General features: G+C 38.1%; 1 protein-coding gene across 2 annotated transcripts in view; it reads right to left on the bottom strand.

The window, feature by feature from the left end:
* CHN1 (chimerin 1) overlaps positions 1-18762 on the bottom strand; it is a 205281-nt gene that overhangs the window by 119387 nt on the left and 67132 nt on the right. The window contains exons 5-6 of one of the 2 annotated variants that reach the window (XM_047870700.1): positions 14490-14521; positions 12078-12191 (exon numbers count right to left, since the gene is read on the bottom strand). In XM_047870700.1, coding sequence (XP_047726656.1) covers positions 12078-12191; positions 14490-14521 — 146 coding nt within the window. Of the gene's footprint in view, positions 1-12077; positions 12192-12267; positions 12423-14489; positions 14522-18762 lie in introns of those variants that run through there. The other variant, XM_047870702.1, reaches the window with a different exon arrangement.

Here is an 18762-nt window from a genome sequence, read left to right as displayed (position 1 = left end):
GGTATGGAGTTTCTTTTTAGGGTGATTAAAGGTTCTAAAACTGACTACGTTGCATAACTTTGTGAATGCAGTAAAACACACTGAATTGTACACCCTAAATGGGTGAACTGGTGTGTTAATATAATTTTTAAATGGTTTTAAAAAAAGAGTAAGATGTAAGAACATGCAAAGGCCACGTCTGTAAATAAAATTGGGGGGGGGGGGAGTTGCAATCTGTAATACATAGAAACTCCTTGGTTGCTATAGGTAGAAGTTTCAGAACACTCTTTGGACAGGAGGTAAATCTTTCTCGGTCCAGGAAAACAACAACAACAACGACAACAACAACCAGAAAACAGAAAGAAAACAAATCAGTGAGTCAATTAGCCCTGAACTTTTTTTCTCTATCAGCTTCATACTTTAGCAAGAAGTCATTTAGGCTCATTTATCCAAAAGGGGTATGAGAAAGAGAAAAAAATGTGGTGGGTGTCAATCTGAACTCACCAAACAGAAGAAACCTGGTAGATTTTTTCCCCTTCTTTTTACCTCCTCTACTCTCAGCTTTTAATTGTAATTTGTTAACTGAAAATGAGAAATATATCAAAGGCTCTTAATACTGAAACTATGTATTTAAAGTTTTCTCTCCCTGTAGACAGATCACTTGAAAAGCCATTTAATCAGAGTGCTTGGTGAGCGTGGAGTCCAAAACAACAGAAACTGAGTAAATCAAATATTTACTGGAATATTTCTCAAAGTGTGTTCCACAGAGAGATTTCATGAAGAGGGTCTCATAACCAAATGAATTTGGGAAATGCAATCTAGTTCTTAAGCAATACTCACAGGCTCTGAGAAGCACTGTAAGAAAGAAATCCAGTTGATTATGTTTAATGGCAAGACACTCACATGGTTCCTCAAAGTGATCGCCATAGTAGAGAAGAGTGCTGTCAATGTTGGCCAAGATTCCCCTGTTCCACAGACCCTGAACTCTAGAACACCATCTTCTAGAATTTCCCTCTTACCCCCAAAGCTGACCAATTCCTCTCCTGACCAATTATTTAAATAAGCTGATACATTCCATTGAGAGTGAATCCTTCAGAGATTTGGGACTCATTACCTTCCATTTTGACCCAAGGCTGCAACTAGTATCTCTGATTTTTCCCAAAATGAAAGTAACACTACTGAATTTTGTGTGTGTGACTGTAAAAGGGATATACAGGCATTGTAAAAACAAAATCAGGCAACTCAAAAAGGTTGTTTTATTTGTTTATATTTATTTACTTAATTTGAGAGAGAGAGAGAGAGACAGAGAGAGAGAGAGAGAGAGAGAGAGAGAGAGAAAGAGAGAGAATCTTAAGCAGGCTCCATGCTCAACACAGAGGCATGACCAATGACTCTGGGATGGATCATGACCTGAGCCAAAATCAAGAGTCGGATGCTTAACTGACTGAGCCGCCCAGGCACCCCAGAAAGGTTCACACATCTCTCTGCTTACATTTATACCTAACAGATGCGCAATTTTACTTAAGCAGTGTAATATCATACATATACGAAAAATGAATTTCATTTTTCAGATTAACATAGATGAATCCATATTTCAATATTTATCGGATAAAATGTTTTTAAAAGAAAATACAATACGTATGTTCAAACATAGTTATAATGGCTTTCTCAGTTTTTAAATTCTCATTTGTTCCCCATTATCAAAAGTTTTTCTAAATAATTCTTATCTTAATGGTCAGCACAGAACTAACAGGAAAGTGCAAGAACTGTGGGTATAAAGCATTCTCTGGAATATCCAGATACAGAATTTGGGGATTATCAAGACTCTTGCACATACGTCATCTCGCTCTTCTCCCAATTTAGAGAAGCTAAAATGAGTCAGACTCAAAAGAAATGTCTTTGGAGATGCCAAATCTGTAGTTAACATTTCTCCTCAAAACAAGCCTTTCAAAAATCTATAAGATATCTAGAAACCCTTTTATTTTGGTTTTTTGTTTTTATTTTAAATAAGCTCCACACCCAATGTGGGGCTTGAACTCACAACCCTGAGATCACAAGATGCACACTCCACTGACTGAGCCCGCCAGGCGCCCCTCTAGAAACCCTTTCAAAGGTCAGTTTTCAGTAGCCAAAGGAAAAATACTTATTAAATTAATGACCGAAATGATTCTGGGAAAACTTAAGTCCCACCACACTTTCCACTCATTATTCTTATTGCTCTCACAATGACCCTTCCAAATTACAAATATAATCATCACCCTCTTCTATTAAAAGTCTTCAGCGACTCCCATTTCCTTCAGATAAAGTCCAAATTCTTAAGCATGAAATACCAGGCTTCCCTGGCACACTTCTTGCTCAAACTTCCTGCACCCCCAAGCCCTAGCAACCTGCCATACACCAAATGTTCCACGCTGTTCTATATATTACTTCCTTGGCTGATCTTCCCCAAATGCTTGTTTTTCGTCACATCCTATTCTTCTACCTGGCAAACTTCTAGTCTACCTTTAAGAGCCAACTTAAATGTCTTCCTTCTTGACCCATGTAAATAGCACTGGCAGAATACAGAAACTCAAAAAATGCTACTGTTTTTGAATATCCGGTTATCTGAAGGATTAGTTTAATTCCCCAGTTTCACAATGAAGACCACGCCCCCAACAAAAGGCCTTGATGCATCTGTGACACACCAGGGATAAATATTTTAAGGTATATATTAGTCAAAGTATGATGGATTTCACTGTGCTAAAATTATATATTAACATAATTAGGTTTTCCAATCACCTTTAAAATACTGATTTTAGGGGCGCCTGGGTGGTGCAGTCGGTTGGGCGTCCGACTTCAGCCAGGTCACGATCTCATGGTCCGTGAGTTCGAGCCCCACATCAGGCTCTGGGCTGATGGCTCAGAGCCTGGAGCCTGTTTCCGATTCTGTGTCTCCCTCTCTCTCTGCCCCACCCCCGTTCATGCTCTGTCTCTCTCTGTCCCAAAAATAAATAAATGTTGAAAAAAAAATTTTTTAAAATACTGATTTTAAAGTCAGTTTGGAAAATATATATTTTTAAATTTTGAAAACAGTATAGCCAACAGAACATCATTAAAACAGAATTTACAAAACTCTGGTGCCTGGCCACATATAAAGCTTTCTTTGGAGCTAATACCATATTTTCTTACTATTTACCAAAGCTAAAATTGGATATACTACTTTAATAAGAGACTGATCAGGATGGAAAAATTTGAAGAACTATATCATAGAATGATCTTCACTTTCTAACAAGGAAACTACTTTAATGAATACCTATTATGTCCTATTATGTAACTTGGATTATGTATCCATTTTCTCTCCCCACTCTACCTTCTTCCTTCTTTTAATACAAGAAAAGAGGGGCACCTGGGTGGCTCAGTCTATTGGGCTTCCAACTTTGGCTCAAGTTGTGATCTCACAGTTTGTGAGTTCAAACCCCCGTCGGGTTCTCTGCTGACAGCTCAGAGCCTGGAGCCTGCTTCGGATCCTGTGCCTCCCTTTCTCTCTCTGCCCTTCCCCCACTAATGCTGTCTCTCTCTCAAAAATGAATAAACATTTAAAAAAAATTTTTTTAATAAAATAAAACAAGAAAAGAAACCGAGATTTTGTTTGGTCATCCAGACTTCCTCTCCAGCCTTATCTTGAAGAAGAGACTGATCCTATCTCCCAGCTCTAGAACCATATGGTTAGACAAGCAATCGGTACAGCATTTCCCTGCATATTATTATTGGCTCAGGCCTGGAGAGGCCTGGTCAACCTTAAAGGAAGGATGCATACTACCTGAGAACAATGAAGTTCCCCTGTCCTCCCCTGCCAGGCATAAATAAGGAGGCATACAACTCTAAATGCCCTGACAACCACCTTTTGACCACAAGGAAAGCCAGCCTGAGATTGGAGCTGATGTTGTGAGTGGCCATGAATAAAAACAAAAAGATAATAAGTCCTTGATAACATCACTGGGATACTGATCATCCATGTTATTGCATTTCTAAATTTCTCATTATATGAGGTATTTCCTTAAGTAATTTATTGTTTGAGCCAGTAGAGTTTACCTATTTTGAATTTTTGTTTACATTTACTTTTTTTTTTTTTTTTTGAGACAGAGAGAGACAGAGCATGAGCAAGGAGGAGCAGAGAGAGAGGGAGACACAGAATCCAAAGCAGGCTCCAGGCTCTGAGCCATCAGCACAGAGCCCGATACGGGGCTCGAACTCACAGACTGCAAGATCATGATCTGAGCCGAAGTCGGACACTCAACTGACTGAGCCACCAGGGGCCCCACATTTACTTATTTTTGAGAGACAGAGACACAGCACGAGTGGGGGAGGGACAGAGAGAGAATGAGACACAGAATCCAAAGTAAACTCTACACTCTGGGCTGTCAGTACAGAGCCCAGTGCGGGATTAGAATTCCCACTTCACAAATAGGAAACTAAAGCTCAGAGAGGTTAAATATATATAATAAGGTCAGGCAACTGGAACTCATGTTTGTCAAGGTCTAAGCTACTACAGCTATTTCCAAAATTCCAACAGTGAGAATAGGGAATTGCAATCATATTTTGTGACAGATGTTTTAAAATCTCAATTCCTTATTCCCTCTAACCATCTTCTCTTTCAACCTATACTTTAACTGAAAAGTTTCCTGATTAGATCATTAGTGTTTTATTTATTTTTTTAAGTTCGTTTATTTATTTTGAGAGAGAAAGCACAAGTGGGAGAAGGGCAGAGAGAAAGGCGGGGGGGGGGGGGGGAGGAGAGAGAAAGAGAGAGGGAATCCCAAGCAGGCTCCTCACTGTCAGTGCAGAGCCCAATCCAGGGCTCAAACTCACAAACCACGAGATCCTGACCTGAGCGGAAGTCAGCCACTTAACCAACTGAGGCCATCCCATCACCCCTATAATTAGCATTTTAAATGTTTCTTCTTCCAGCGTTATTTTCTAGTTTTAGTAAAATACAAACGTAAGATTATATATTTCTTGTCAGTAAAAATGAACAAATTTAGTACATCAGGCCACTGAGAAAAAGGGATATTTCATATCAAAGGGAACCAATGTTATCAGAGAGCACAATAAATCAATGTAATGCATAACTTTAATCCCGACACCATATTAAATGCACAACATTGATATAAAGACGTGTTTTCATATTTCTAAGAAAATTCTTGGATGGAATCCAAGCGAGTGTGCCCCACATTAAATGAATAGCTTAGGAAGAATAATAGTAAGGTCCTAGAGTTGAGCAACGGCTCACCTCTTGTACACTTAATGCAGACAAGATAAACAGCTACTGGGGATCACAATATTATTTATAAATTTGTTGAGATAGTAAAGACCTTTTTGCATTCACATCAATGCCATAAAAAATATGTAATTTTCAGATAAACCTGTTGAAAAAACTAGTTTTGAATGTGTTGGGATTAGACCTACATACAGAAATTGTTTGCACCCTTATCAGCAGGTACAGCAGTGGCAATGAGAAAACAGATACCAAATATTTAAAAGATCATTTCATATGATCACTTATATTAGTCTGCACTAGTCTTTCACCTTCTTATTTCACTATTTCCAAGAATTCATGGTGCAGTACTCATGTAATTCTACATTATTTGCAGCGAACAACTGTTTTGATAAGTCATTACTCAAGAATATCCTGGAAAATATGGGAAATTTCATCTGAGAATTAGAACCTTAAAAAAAGAAGAATGAAAGAAAGAAAATTCTGCACCTAAGTAACACAGTATATGAAACAAGGAACTCAATGAATGGATGGATTTAATAGCTGATAAAAACAGTAGAATACAGGACTGGTAACTGAAAGGTCAACAGAAAATGTCCAAACTAAAGTTCAGAGAAATAAAAGTCAGAAATTTCGTTCAGAAAGCAAAATAATTTTAGAAAAGTCAGAAAATAATTTATCCTGAATAAACATACAGTTAGAGAAATACTAAAAGAGTTTTTCAAGCAAAAGGAAGGTAATTCTAAGAAAACACAAAACTACAGGAAAGAATGAAAAACAATGAGGGGGTAAATATGAGTAAATATGGAAAAATACTGACTAAATGTTTTCTGTGAAACAATAATAAGGTACGGTAGGGTTTAAGATACATGTAGAAATAAAATATTTAAAAGTAACAAGACAAAAGGTAGGAGGGAGGGAAATGGAATTTAGAGGGACTTAATTTTCTGGCAGTATCGGGAAAGTGATAGAAGCCATCATTTATATTAAATATAAACGAGTCAAGGGCACATGTTTAACCATTAATCTTAATCATTGATCTTTTAACCATTAAAATAACAGTAAAATAATGTATAGCTCAAGTTAACAGGGAGAAAAAAAATGGAATAAAAAATTGACTTATCTAATAAATCAACAAAGAAAAAGAAACATGAAACAGTTAAGTTAAATAGAAAATAAATAGAAAATAAATATTTAAACCAAAATATATCAGTAATTACGCTAGATGTAAATGGCTAATATACTTTATCTAAAATTAAAACTTAAAAACACCATAAATAGAAATAAGGGACAAGTCACAAACTTGAAGGAGACAAATTCAATTCATATAGAACCCAATGATTAGTATCCAGAACAGATGGACTTTCATGAGTCAACAGGAAAATGCCATGCAACCAAAAGAAGAAAGGGCAGGGGTTTGAGTGCACATTTCACAGAAAAGAAAATGTGAATAGTAAATAAACATGAAAAGATTCTCAATCTCATTTGGAATCAGAGACATTCAAATTAACCAGCAGATACCATCAGACGCACATAACGTCTGACGGTATTAAGTGAAAACAAAAAGGAAAACAACAGGAATTCTCACACAGTGTTGTGGAATAAACATCAGCACAACTACTTTGGAAAAAACTGTCATTATTTAATAAAGCAAAAGTAGCAATTTTACATCTAAGTAAATATTCTAGAGAAAAATCTTCATGTATACCAGGAGACATTTACAAGATTATTACACATGGCAGGACTGTTTTTAACAGCACCAAACTAGAAACCACCCACCTGTCCACTGATAACAGGATGGACAAACAAATTATACTGTATTTATTTAGTGGCTATATAGCAGTGAAAATAAATGAATTATAGCCGTATTCTACAGTAAGAAGAAATATCAGGAATACAATGTGGAGTGAAAAAAACTGAAGAATACATACTACGTTTTCTATTTACTTGAAGTTCAAAAATGAACAAATCTAAACAATGTGTTATGTAAGGATACAAACATAAATTATAAGCCTTTAAAGAAAAGCGGGGGGCGGGAGGCGCCTGGGTGGCTCAGTCAATTAAATGTCCGACTTCAGCTCAGGTCCTGATCTCGTGGTTCATGAGTTGGAGCCCCGTGTCAGTCAGCTGGGAGCTGGGAGCTGCTTTGAATTCTGTGTCTCCCCTCCCCCCCCCAACTACCCCCACCTCTCTCCCGCTCACATTCTTTCTCAAAATAAACATTAAAAAAAAAAAAATTTTTTTTAAAAGAAAGGTAGGGAATGATAATCAGGGTAAGTTAGCTAGTGTGAGGGACAGGAAGCAAAAGGAAGGAATAGGGAGGCATATACAGTACAAAGAAGACTCCAAAGGCAATGGCTTTTCTTAAAATACAGGCTGAGCATGTAACAGTTATAGTAACATGTTATTTAATAACTTTTATATTTCTTGTAAGTATTCATTTGTATATGTTTACATTTAATAAAAAGGACAATATAAAAAATGCGCTAGTCCTATCCCTTTTCATTTATCACTCTGTATGTACAACACTGAACCTAATTTTTTTCTTCTAATAAAAAAAATTATATAATGACGTATGTTTTTAAAGAATTAGTTCTGGGGCGCCTGGGTGGCTCAGTCGGTTACGTGTCCGACTTCGGCTCAGGTCACGATCTTGCGGTCCGTGAGTTCGAGCCCCGCGTCGGGCTCTGTGCTGACCGCTCAGAGCCTGGAGCCTGTTTCCGATTCTGTGTCTCCCTCTCTCTCTGACCCTCCCCCGTTCATGCTGCCTCTCCCTGTCTCAAAAATAAATAAATATTAAAAAAAAAAAAAAAAAAAGAATTGGTTCTAAAACTATGAAAATCGTACAAATGTTTTCCAAATCAAACTCCTTAAATTATCTTAGATTTTTTTAAGTAAGTGGTACTTGCCATATGTCATTAAAACTGTAACTAATCTGGGGCGCCTGGGTGGCTCAGTCGGTTAAGCGTCCAACTTCGGCTCAGGTCACGATCTCGCGGTCCATGAGTTCGAGCCCCGCGTCGGGCTCTGTGCTGACCACTCAGAGCCTGGAGCCTGTTTCGGATTCTGTGTCTCCCTCTCTCTCTGACCCTCCCCATTCATGCTCTGTCTCTCTCTGTCTCAAAATAAATAACGTTAAAAAAAATAATAATAAATTTAAAAAAATAAAATAAAAAAAAAACCTGTAAACTAATCTAAACGTCATCAACATCAATACACAGAAAACTCCAAAGTCACTTTGAAATGCTTCATGCTTCACGATACATAATCTAGTGCTTGGGCCAGCATTCTACCTTCACGTGGATGCCTGTCTGTACGCCTTCAGTGTATAAAAAACTTTCACTGAGCAACGATCATTTTTATGGAACCAAGGGGTCAACATGAGCAAAGGCCAGAAAGCCAGACAAATCTGGCCTGAAATTCAGGCTGGGACGGGGTATGGGAGAAGAGGCTGCTCAGGAGGAAAGTTAGATGTTAACTACGGAAGACCTCCCACGCTGTGTACTGGGAATCTCTTTTCTGATTACGGGAAAGCTGGTATTGTGACAGCACACACACAATACATAGTCCCCCTATGTAATACCTCACATTCTACACAAAGATCATCAGTGAAGGATTAGGCTCCACGGTAGTGGGGAGATGCCAGCGATGGAGGGAGGTATGTTCTTTGAAAGCTTGTGCCCCACTCGACACCACAACTTTGCTGACTACTGCAGCAGTTTTAAGACTGGTCATGAATGATACTGTGTAAGACACATTCAAGGAAACAAAGCTGGAGGGAAGGAGATTTCCAAGCAGTTACTGCACTAATCTTGAAATCAAAAAGAAGGGTAAAATTTGAGACACCTGAAAAAATAAAAGACTGTTGGGTTCGGCCGTGTGAGATGAGCAAGAAGGAAAAGTCCTCTTAACCATGAGATAATACAGGCACGGTACCTTGGGCTTTCCGGTCTATGAAAAGCTATGCAATACGAAGGAAACAAAAAAAAAAAAGGTGTGCTCCCAAATACAAAAGGTAAACTCGAAATTAAAGTTAATTTTAAAAGCATTAATTTTTTTAAAAAACCCAAACAGGGGCGCCTGGTGGCTCAGTCGGTTGAGCATCCAACTTCGGCTCAGGTCACGATCTCACGGTCCGTGAGTTCGAGCCCCGCGTCGGGCTCTGTGCTGACAGCTCAGAGCCTGGAGCCCGTTTCAGATTCTGTGTCTCCCTCTCTCTCTGCCCCTCCCCTGTTCATGCCCTGTCTCTCTCTGTCTCAAAAATAAATAAATGTTAAAAAAAAAAATTAAAAAAAATAAAAATAAAAAAACCTAAACAATCTTAACACCAAACAAATATATATCTGATATGGGATATAGCGTTTGCTATGATGTGAGGGGAGGGCCTCTAAAGGGAGTAGTGCCGGGGCCTACAAACATCTTAAAATAGAGCTAAGAGAAAAAAGAAAAGTGATGTCTTGGTTTCAGTCTTATGGACTGACTAAATCATAGTGTCATCAGCTAACAAAGGGAATATAGATGTTACAGCATATTTGGGAGTAAAACTGGTGAGTTCAGTTTTGGACACAATGAGGTTAAGGTGCCAATGGGGCAACTTGCGTTCAAGGACGTGTTCCAAACTTAAGGGCCCACGGTTAACGCAGTAAAAGCATAATGAACGCTGATGCCTGTAAATTATAAAACTGGTTCCCGAAGAAATAGTGCATTACGTTAAAAACAAAACAAGCTGATGTGAATTGGGAGAAGCACCAGTTGAAACGGGGACTATCAGATACATCAATACGACTTATTTTCATATTCTCCTTAACACTTCCCTTCTGCACACCTAGCTCGAAGCAAGGAAGATCATATTTTAGCATATAAATTACTCACAATGTGTCCTCACAAATTCCCTACTCCCACTACCACCGCTTTTACTCATTACTATTTCTTTTCCATGTGACAATTTTATGGTCATTTTCAATAACAAAAGGAAGGCTGTAGGTTTCCCCAAGACATATGAGTGAAAAACATTCCCAACAATCTAATCTCCTCTATTCTCTATTCTAGGATTTCCTGGGCTGGAGTGGATGGAAAGTGATTCAAAAATGATAGTTAGGAGTAGCATGAGAGAGGGTGAGAGGGTGGGAAAGAGGTAGAGCTTGAGGGCCTTGGGTGCTACTTTTCTCTACAGCAAACCCTTGACCCTAGGGTGTTTACTGACGTCCTTCAGTGAAAACTGAGTGACAGCCACGCTAGAAGATGAGCGGCACGATGGCATAATGGAAAGTACCTGAACCTGGCAATGAGGCAAGACTGAGCTCAAATTCAGTTCTGTAACTTACTGTGTGATCTCAAAGGGATTTAGGGCAGATGGCAATAAAGGGGAAAGGAAGAAGAGTGTTGTGCAGACACCTGTCTCCCCTTCACCCCCACCCTTCCTTCTTTGTTATTCTGGTCTGTAAATCTTTACATGTACACTCGTTTACCCTAGACACACAGATGACCAGACTATTTGGAAATGAGGTGCTGCAGAATCCTAGAATTACAAAATGTTACGAGTGGAAAGAGGGAAAAACTGACTTTAGGAAGTTCTGTATGATTTATGCCGAATCAGTCTTTAGTTCATTTAGTGGTAATAAAATAACTATCTGAATTCCCAGCCCAGATTTTTTCCCCCTGTATGCCACAATGTAAACCTGAAGAACAATATAATTAAATAATTGAAGGGGGATTTACACTTCATAATTTGCCATAAAAAGCCGATTTCCACGCATGCAATGAGCTTTATTCTGCAAGTACACAATTAATCCAGAATTCAGTACGAGAAAGTACTGAATTATATTGTTCTCCTTGTCAGAAAGATTAAGTCTTGTGGATGAAATTAAGAACAGTCCCTGCTCACTCAAACAGGCATAAGTGATTGGAGAAAGCATTCGACATGCTCATGTTACAGCAATAACATCATCTTTCTGTTCTCTCCTAGTGGCTACCAAAGGAAATTGTTATGTCTTTGACCTTTTTCTTTGGAAGTTTCTACTTTTAAGTCTTTTCGAAACAACAGATGAATGAATGAACAAAGACAACGGGTAAATATTTCAGGCCTTTGGAGAGGCAGCAATGTAGAGTGAGTAAGAACACAGACTCTGAAGCCAGATTATTTGGGTTCACGTTATCAGCTACACAAATTATTAAATGTATGACCTTGGCCAAGTTATTCAATCACTAGGTCCTCAGTTTCCTCATCTGCAATGCGGCGATAGTGACAGACCATATATCCTAGAGTTGCTGAGAAGATTAAATGAGGGTCGAGGCGTGACATAAGGTAAGCCCAATGGATAAGCAAGCTACTGTATTACTGTTCTGTTTTTATTGCAGGGTTAACGGAAAATATTTGTTTCTGGGCACTGTACTATAAGCTAAGAACAGCCAAAATACTAGGCAAAGTTTAGTTGACAGGAAAGAGCCAAGAGCTCTCAAGAGAAGCTGCTTCAGCCAAAAGCCATCCGAAGAGAAATGATATTGGCCTTAATTTTATGAGTTACAAAGATCTTTTCTTAGCTCCTTTCCTTATTCAAGAAATAGATGGGAGCTGACACAGCAGGACAGACGGGGGAGAATGGGTAAGATGAAATAGAAGAAAGCAGCTACAATAAAAATGCTTTAAAAGTTTTTCAATTCTTAATTACTGAGTGCTACCATTCATGAGGAATTTTTTAAGGGTCTCAAAGCTATTAAAATGGTAATTAGGTCCCAAGAAAACAAGAACCAATTCAATTACATGCTGGATGCTTTTAAAATTTAAAGCCCTCTATTAAGAGGGTTTTAAATGAAGCACAGTTATAATTACAGGTCCATGACCAACCTTAAAGCCAAAGTGTAGGTTCCTGGCTGACGCTGGCTCTCGCGAATGAGGTAACTCCCCTCAGCCACACTCAAGAGCTGGTCTGCTTCTTCTCGGGAGATCATGCCGTGAAACCTAAGAAAAAAGTCATTTCAGAAACTGAATGCTTTCCACCTTTCTCAATAAAGCAAGATAAAACAAAGCCCTCCACCTAGACAAAGTACTGCCATATAATCGAAGGGGAGCAGTTGGGTTTAACTCTGCTTGTGTTTCTCGGGGCCTGGCTCCTGGCCAGCTTCTCTGCGGTAACGAGAACCGCACCAAAGTAGTTCTCCAATCCATTTAACAATTGTGAAGTCAAAATTCACATCCATCTAAGGGAAGATCAAACCACCTCTCTCAAGAGGACAATTTCCTTCTTATGTAGCCAGCTGACCATATGGACGTACTAAAAAATATACAGAAATGTGTCCCATTTCCTTCCTTCACGCTAGTGGCACTGCTCCAGAATTTTGGCTCACAGTCTATGTTGGCAAGCTGCCAGGACCCTGGGTTGCCCTTAATTGGCATGATTGCCCAATAATGTGCATAATCTGCATCACTGGATACTCAAGCCAAAAGCAAACAACAGGAATACTTGCTTTCGCTCCCTGCTAAAACCCTATTTTTGATTAACGTGGAAAAAGAAGCACGAAGAAAAAAACATAAATAACACATTCTTTACACAAAGGCAGTGGATTCATTTATAGCATTCGGACAGGAAACACTGACAAAGAAAGAAAACATTAGCGGTGACTGCTGATTAATACTAAAAACTAAAAACCACCTTGTATCTGTATGGTGACTTACAATTTACAGAGAACTTACACGGACATTACATCCTTTCAGTAATTCAAGGATAAGTGAACTGAGAGACTGCTCAAGTGAAACCGCGGTTTTTACTGGTATGAAAGAAACAAACGTCATTTGATTATGGAATGATACATTTAAAAGGCCCTGAAACGGCACCTTAATAATTCAGGAACTATACTAGCGGGTAAGTGCTGAGCTTCCGGAGTCTTTCTCGGGGGAACAGTTCTGTCTTTCTCAATTCAAGTCTTAAAACAGTTCATGATACCAATGTTCAAATCATAACAATCAGGGCAGCTAGGTCTGAAAGGAGACTCCAGGAATTTCTTATTCCCATATACTCCTCAGTCGTTCAGAACCAGGTCCATCAGACTCTGCTGGAGGCAAGAAGATGGTAACCTGTCCCCGGTGGTTGCACATTCCATTAGATTAGCATACCGGCATTTTGTTTTACGTTGAAATGACATTAATTAACCAAATTAGTAAAATTTAGTATTTGTTTGTTTTTAAAAACTCAATTAATTTAAAAGAAAATCTCATTAAAGGACACACACTTTGGAAAAGAACTTGACAACAAGGGTATTTAAAGAACTGTAAAACTGTTCACATCAGTTGAACCAAAATTTCAACCCCAGAAAAAGCTTTATGCGCTGTTTCTGATGGTGTTATTTTTAATAATATAGTTTAAAAGCAAACTAAATGCCAGAAGCGGTAAAGTGACGAAATCATGGTATAACTATAAAAACCAGCAGTGGCTCCCCCCAACTTATGTGTCTGTGTTCTAGTCACAAAAGTCTTGAAAACTTGGACAGTATTTTGAAAAAATTTAAAATATTTGCTATATACATCACCGTTTATCTGATACAATCATAAGTCTTGAAAAACAAATGATTTTATTTGAAGAATGATGGGATTCTTCATTTTTAGGTGATTTTTATTTTTCTTTCCAAAGGCCTATATTTCTTTTTTTTTATATATATGTACTCAGAAAAACTAGTAGGACTTTAAAAATTATTACATTTTTCATAAAATAGAAAAATGCTCATTAATACTAAGTGGAAAAATCAGGCTGTAAAATTGTAATACCTAATTGTTGTAAAACCATTAGGAAGACAGAGCCTCAGAAGGTAATATTTCAAATTGTGAACATTAGTTATTTCTGCACAGCATAAATTCACTTTTAGAAAATTTGGACAATAGAGAAAAGTGTTACAAAAAGCCACCCATCCCACTGTACATACATATGTGAATATATATTGATACACTTAATATATACATACACACACAAATATATACATTTTCCTCATACACATCTAGTATTACTTATCTATACGAATTGCATCTGTATTTTAACATCATTCCATAAATACATTTTTCCATGCTCTTTTCTTCTCTACACTTATCTCTATTTTCCATATTTTCACTAATTAGAAGAATTCTATTTCTAATGAAAAAAAAACAATTTAACTCACTCAAACTTGAATACCTCCTTCATCTTGCTTTTATTTTTACTAAAAGCATCCATTTACCTGCCTCTCTTACATATTCCAATCTATAAAATGTTTTCTCATAATCCATACTCACTCTCTTCCATAATACTTTGGTCTGTTTTCAACCTATTTGGGAAGAAAAAAAAAAAAAAGATATTTGTGAAAATGCAAATGTCCACAACCTAACTCAAAATTTTGCATTTTGTATTTGTGGCAAATTAAAGCATATATATATATATATATATATATATATATATATATATAATTAAAGCATATATATAATTATGTACAATAATTATATAGTATAATACTTATATATAAATATAATTAAAGCATATTCATATATATATAATTACACACACATATATATAATTACTCAGCCATCAAAAAGGATGGGATCTTGCCATTTGTAATAATATGGAGATATTATGCAAAGTGAAATAAGTCAAAGACAAATACTATATGATTTCACTTATAAACAGAATCTAAGAAACAAAGTGAACAGACTCTTAAATACAGAGATCAAATTCATGGTTGCCAGAGGGGAACAAAAGGGAGGGGATGGGTGAAATAGATAAAGGGGATAAAGAGGTGCAAACTTCGGTTATAAAATAAGTCATGGAGATAATAGGGAATGTAGTCAATAATACTGTAGTAAGGTTGTATGGTGACAGATGGTGACTACACTTATTGCGGTGAGCACCGAGTAACCTACAGATTTGCTGAATCGGTATGTTGTATACCTGAAACTAATGACATTCTATGTCAATTACGCTTCAATAATTTAAAAAAATAAAAAAAAAAAATAGGGAGACTGGGTAGCTCAGTTGTTAAGCAACTGACTTTGGCTCAGGTTGTGATCTCACAGTTCATGAGTTTGAGTCCCACGTCGGGTGAACTCGTACCGTGCTTTGGATGAGCTCCATCCCCATGTCAGGTGAGCACGAGCCCCAGGTGAGCCCCGCTTCAATCTCTCTCTCTCCATCCTTCTCTCTCTGCCCCTTGTGGGACTCTCTCATTCTATCTCTCTCTCTCTCTCTCTGCCCCTTGGTCACTTGTGCCCTCTCTGTCTCAAAAAGAAAAAATTAAAAAATTAAATTACAAACATTTTAAAATTTTTACTAAAAACTTAAAAATGAAAATAAATATATTTATGCCAATATACACCAATAGAGGAATAAGTAAGCTGATTTATAGTAATTGCACAGTTGGGGGAATGTGTAGCTCTACAGGGACTAACATGAAGAAGTCACCAAGACAAACCATTAAATACAAACATAAGTTAGGAAATAATTATACAGTATGACACCATTTAGGAAAAGCACACTTACATGTAACGCTTTAATATATGTTCATAGATAGATAGAGTTGTGGAAAAATATATACCAAATTCCAGTGGTTTCCTTCCAGGAAGGTTGGGGAGGAAATGAACTGATAGGCCCATTAGAAAGGCAAAAGAGAGGGGCGCCTGGGTGGCGCAGTCGGTTAAGCGTCCGACTTCAGCCAGGTCACGATCTCACGGCCCGTGAGTTCGAGCCCCGCGTCGGGCTCTGGGCTGATGGCTCAGAGCCTGGAGCCTGTTTCCGATTCTGTGTCTCCCTCTCTCTCTGCCCCTCCCCTGTTCATGCTCTGTCTCTCTCTGTCCCAAAAATAAATAAAAAACGTTGAAAAAAAATTAAAAAAAAAAAAAGAAAGGCAAAAGAGAGGTTTTAGTATTATCTGTAATATAATTTTTTATTTATTTCTTTTTTATATATTAAAATTTTTTCTATTGGAGAGAGAGTGAGCACAAGTGGGGGAGAAGGGCAGAGGGGGAGAGAGAGAGAGAGAGAGAGAGAGAGAGAGAGAGAGAGAGAATCTTAACCCAGGCTCCATGCTCCGCATACAGCCCAACATGAGGCTCGATCCCATGACCCTGAGATCAAAACCTGACCCAAAATTAAGAGTCAGATCCTCAACCAACTGAGCCACCCTAGCATCCCTGTAATGTAATTTTTTTTTTTTTTTTAATTTTTTTTTTTCAACGTTTATTTATTTTTGGGACAGAGAGAGACAGAGCATGAACGGGGGAGGGGCAGAGAGAGAGGGAGACACAGAATCAGAAACAGGCTCCAGGCTCCGAGCCATCAGCCCAGAGCCCGATGCGGGGCTCGAACTCACGGACCGTGAGATCGTGACCTGGCTGAAGTCGGACGCTCAACCGACTGCGCCACCCAGGCGCCCCTGTAATGTAATTTTTAAACAAAGAATGCATTCATGCATTGCTGATATAGCCGATATCACCTTTAAAAAACAGAAATCAAGATTAACTTTTGTGTAATTTAATATTAGAGTCTTGGACACATTAGGATCTATTCCCTCAATGGCGTCCCTCAAATCGTAAGATCTTTGGCTGAAGGTAAAAGCTCTTTATCAAGCCTATGGGAATGAAGTAAAATGAAAGGAAAGTTCTTGAATACACCCTACTCATGGATGAAAATTCTCAACAAGTACAAAGTGGCGTGGCTGAGGAACTGGTGGCCATAAATGGTGTAGCAATACAATGGTGTTACAACCCAAGACAAATAGTGATTATGTCCTACATTAAATGCACAATAAGCTTCCACTGATTGCCTAAATAGTCATCTTTGGAACACAAGTGACTAGGTTTTACATTGCTGAATAATTATTTTGCTTTACTCAAAGATTTTTTGAATTAAAGGAAATTAGGTAATTTCCTTAGGATGATTAATATTACTGTTAAAATATGCAACAAGCCCAAAATAAAACTGACAAACCCACTGCACCTTGTCTGCATTTCTATAATGGAAATATCAAATAAAACAAGTTTAAACTAACTCTTTTTCTCTCTTATCTAGATAGTGAAGGGGTTCAGAATATGCCATTTTAGGGTAAGGATTATTTTGCACTGAAGGCGATTAAGAAACAGAGAGCATGGAAAAAACAATTAGCCTGCCCCCTTTCCAACTCAAGGCAGGGCATAAATTTCCCTTTGTAAAGGGAGGGGATAGCTTTACAACAAGGAAGAGATAACAGGGAGAGAAAAACACAATGACTCAGGGAACAACTCTTATCATCTGAGGTGACTTGAGTCTGCATAATAAACCTTACCAAACAACCCTTATTTACTAAACATTTCCCAGTCCCCTTCCCACAACTCACCCTAACCCCTCTAAAGCCCAAAACACTTCTGTCTGGTCTCTTCAGCACACTTCATCATCCTTCGTTCAAGTGGTATAGAAGCCATTGGGTGAAACTGCCTCTTTGGGGTTTTCAATTACCTGCTGTGAGCCCCTCCTCCTGTGTGCATATGAAATAGACCTGTTGTATTGTTTTGCTTTTTTAAGTTTATTTATTTTGAGAGAGCGAGCAGGGGAGGGGCAGAGAGAGAGGGAGAGAGAGAGAATCCCAAGCAGGCTCTAGGCTGTCAGCACAGTGCCCAAAGCAGAACTCCATCCCACGAACTCTGAGATCCTGACCTGACTGAGCCAAAACCAAGAGCTGGACGTTTAACTAACTGAGCCACCCAGCCTCCCCAGAACTTTTCTACTGTTAATCTCTTTCCTCAGTTCGATTTGTTGCCCCCAGGCATTGAACCTAAGAGGATAAAGGAGAAGTTTTTCATTCCCTACAACAGCATTTAGATTTTTGCTGATGTCTAAGATGTCAATACTTAGGTGGTGAGCTGGAATAGTCTCTTCAAACTCATAAGATAGCATTACTCTGATACATAATCAAATAAAAAAGGGTTAGTAATATAAGTAATGATTATTAATGATCCCAACTGATTTACTTTCAAATACATCAAACTGGGAATCTAAATGTCATATGCAATAATAGAAATGTATTTATATGCTCATACAAACATTTGTATAAGCATAAGCTTCTAAGTTCCTAAAAAATAATTAAAAAAATTTTTTTTTAACGTTTATTTATTTTTGAGACAGAGAGAGACAGAGCATGAACGGGGGAGGGGCAGAGAGAGAGGGAGACACAGAATCGGAAGCAGGCTCCAGGCTCTGAGCCATCAGCCCAGAGCCCGACGCGGGGCTCGAACTCACGGACCGTGAGATCGTGACCTGAGCCGAAGTCGGACACCCAACCGACTGAGCCACCCAGGCGCCCCACTAAAAAAATAATTTAAAAAAATAAAGTTCATGATAGTAGTTGAGGGACTTTTTACAGTCTGACATCAATATGACTAAGTAAGACCTGATTTTAAATTAGTACTTATCTTGAATTATTTGCTTTGCTTTCTCTAATTTTCTGTTTAGTTAACATTTTTTTCATGATACCATATCATGGGTAGGAAAAATGGCAAACAAGGGGAACAAAAAAGATTCCAACTAAAAATAAAAGATGTTCAT

Source organism: Prionailurus viverrinus, chromosome C1 (assembly GCF_022837055.1).
Source record: "Prionailurus viverrinus isolate Anna chromosome C1, UM_Priviv_1.0, whole genome shotgun sequence".
NCBI lineage: Eukaryota > Metazoa > Chordata > Mammalia > Carnivora > Felidae > Prionailurus > Prionailurus viverrinus.
The sequence above is the reverse complement of the archived record's forward strand: the minus strand, read 5'-3'. Positions and strand labels throughout refer to the sequence as shown.